Source organism: Bison bison, unplaced genomic scaffold (genome assembly GCF_000754665.1).
Source record: "Bison bison bison isolate TAMUID 2011002044 unplaced genomic scaffold, Bison_UMD1.0 scf7180017864180, whole genome shotgun sequence".
NCBI lineage: Eukaryota > Metazoa > Chordata > Mammalia > Artiodactyla > Bovidae > Bison > Bison bison.
Genome location: NW_011494752.1, coordinates 9,194,653 through 9,195,395, shown reverse-complemented (window position 1 = coordinate 9,195,395; position 743 = coordinate 9,194,653). Strand labels below are relative to the sequence as shown.

Below are 743 nucleotides of genomic sequence, written 5' to 3'. Positions count from 1 at the left end.
TGGGACAGGACCTGCTCGCTGATCACAGCGGGTGGGACCCTGGGGGCTGCCATGGGCTTCCTGGAGGAAAGGTATCCAGGCAGCACAGGGGGACATTAGGGGAAAGGCAAGACCCTGTGAGGGTGCAGCTGAGCCGGGGTTGGTGTCTGTAACCCTCACATCCTCTGGCCCTTGAAAACAGGCAGGGCTCTCGGGAACTTGGCCCTGGAGGCGGCCTCGGCTTTAACCTGTGGGCACTCCAGCTTGTCCCTCACTGGAGGCTCAGAAAGTTCCAGCACTTTCCCTTGATTCAGCACAGCTGTGAAAACATTTGTTTCAGGCACAAAAAGACCATCCCCATGTTTGTCCCAGAATCTACATCTAAACTGCAAAAGTTTACCAGGTGAGTAGACGCCTATCCCCCGTCCCCAGGGCGCCCATCCTGGCCTCAGTGGTGGGAAGGAAGGCTGTCACATTCCCCCACCCCTCCTTGTCATGCTGCACACCTCTGCATGAGGGGCCTCTGCCAGGAGGTGACATCTGAGCAGGGCTTAGAGCCAAGGGTGGGGCCATCGTGGCAGAGCCCAGAGAAGATTGCAGGCACAGGGAGTAGGTAATGGACTTGGCAGCACAGCCAGCGGGGGCTGGACACAGGGTCTGGGTGAGACCAGCCGAGGCCTCTGGCCCCTTCCCTCATCTGAACAGGAGCTGGAGGGTGGCTGGGCCTGGCTGGCTGTTGGGGGTAGGGATGGAGAACAGTCAGC

At 59.8% G+C, this 743-nt stretch overlaps 1 protein-coding gene across 1 annotated transcript in view; it reads left to right on the top strand.

Moving 5' to 3' along the window:
• B9D1 (B9 protein domain 1) overlaps positions 1 to 743 on the top strand; it is a 9,734-nt gene that overhangs the window by 5,828 nt on the left and 3,163 nt on the right. Inside the window, exon 5 of the mRNA XM_010843174.1 lies at positions 320 to 382. Within this exon, the coding sequence (XP_010841476.1) occupies positions 320 to 382 (63 nt within the window). The remainder of the gene's footprint in view (positions 1 to 319; positions 383 to 743) is intronic.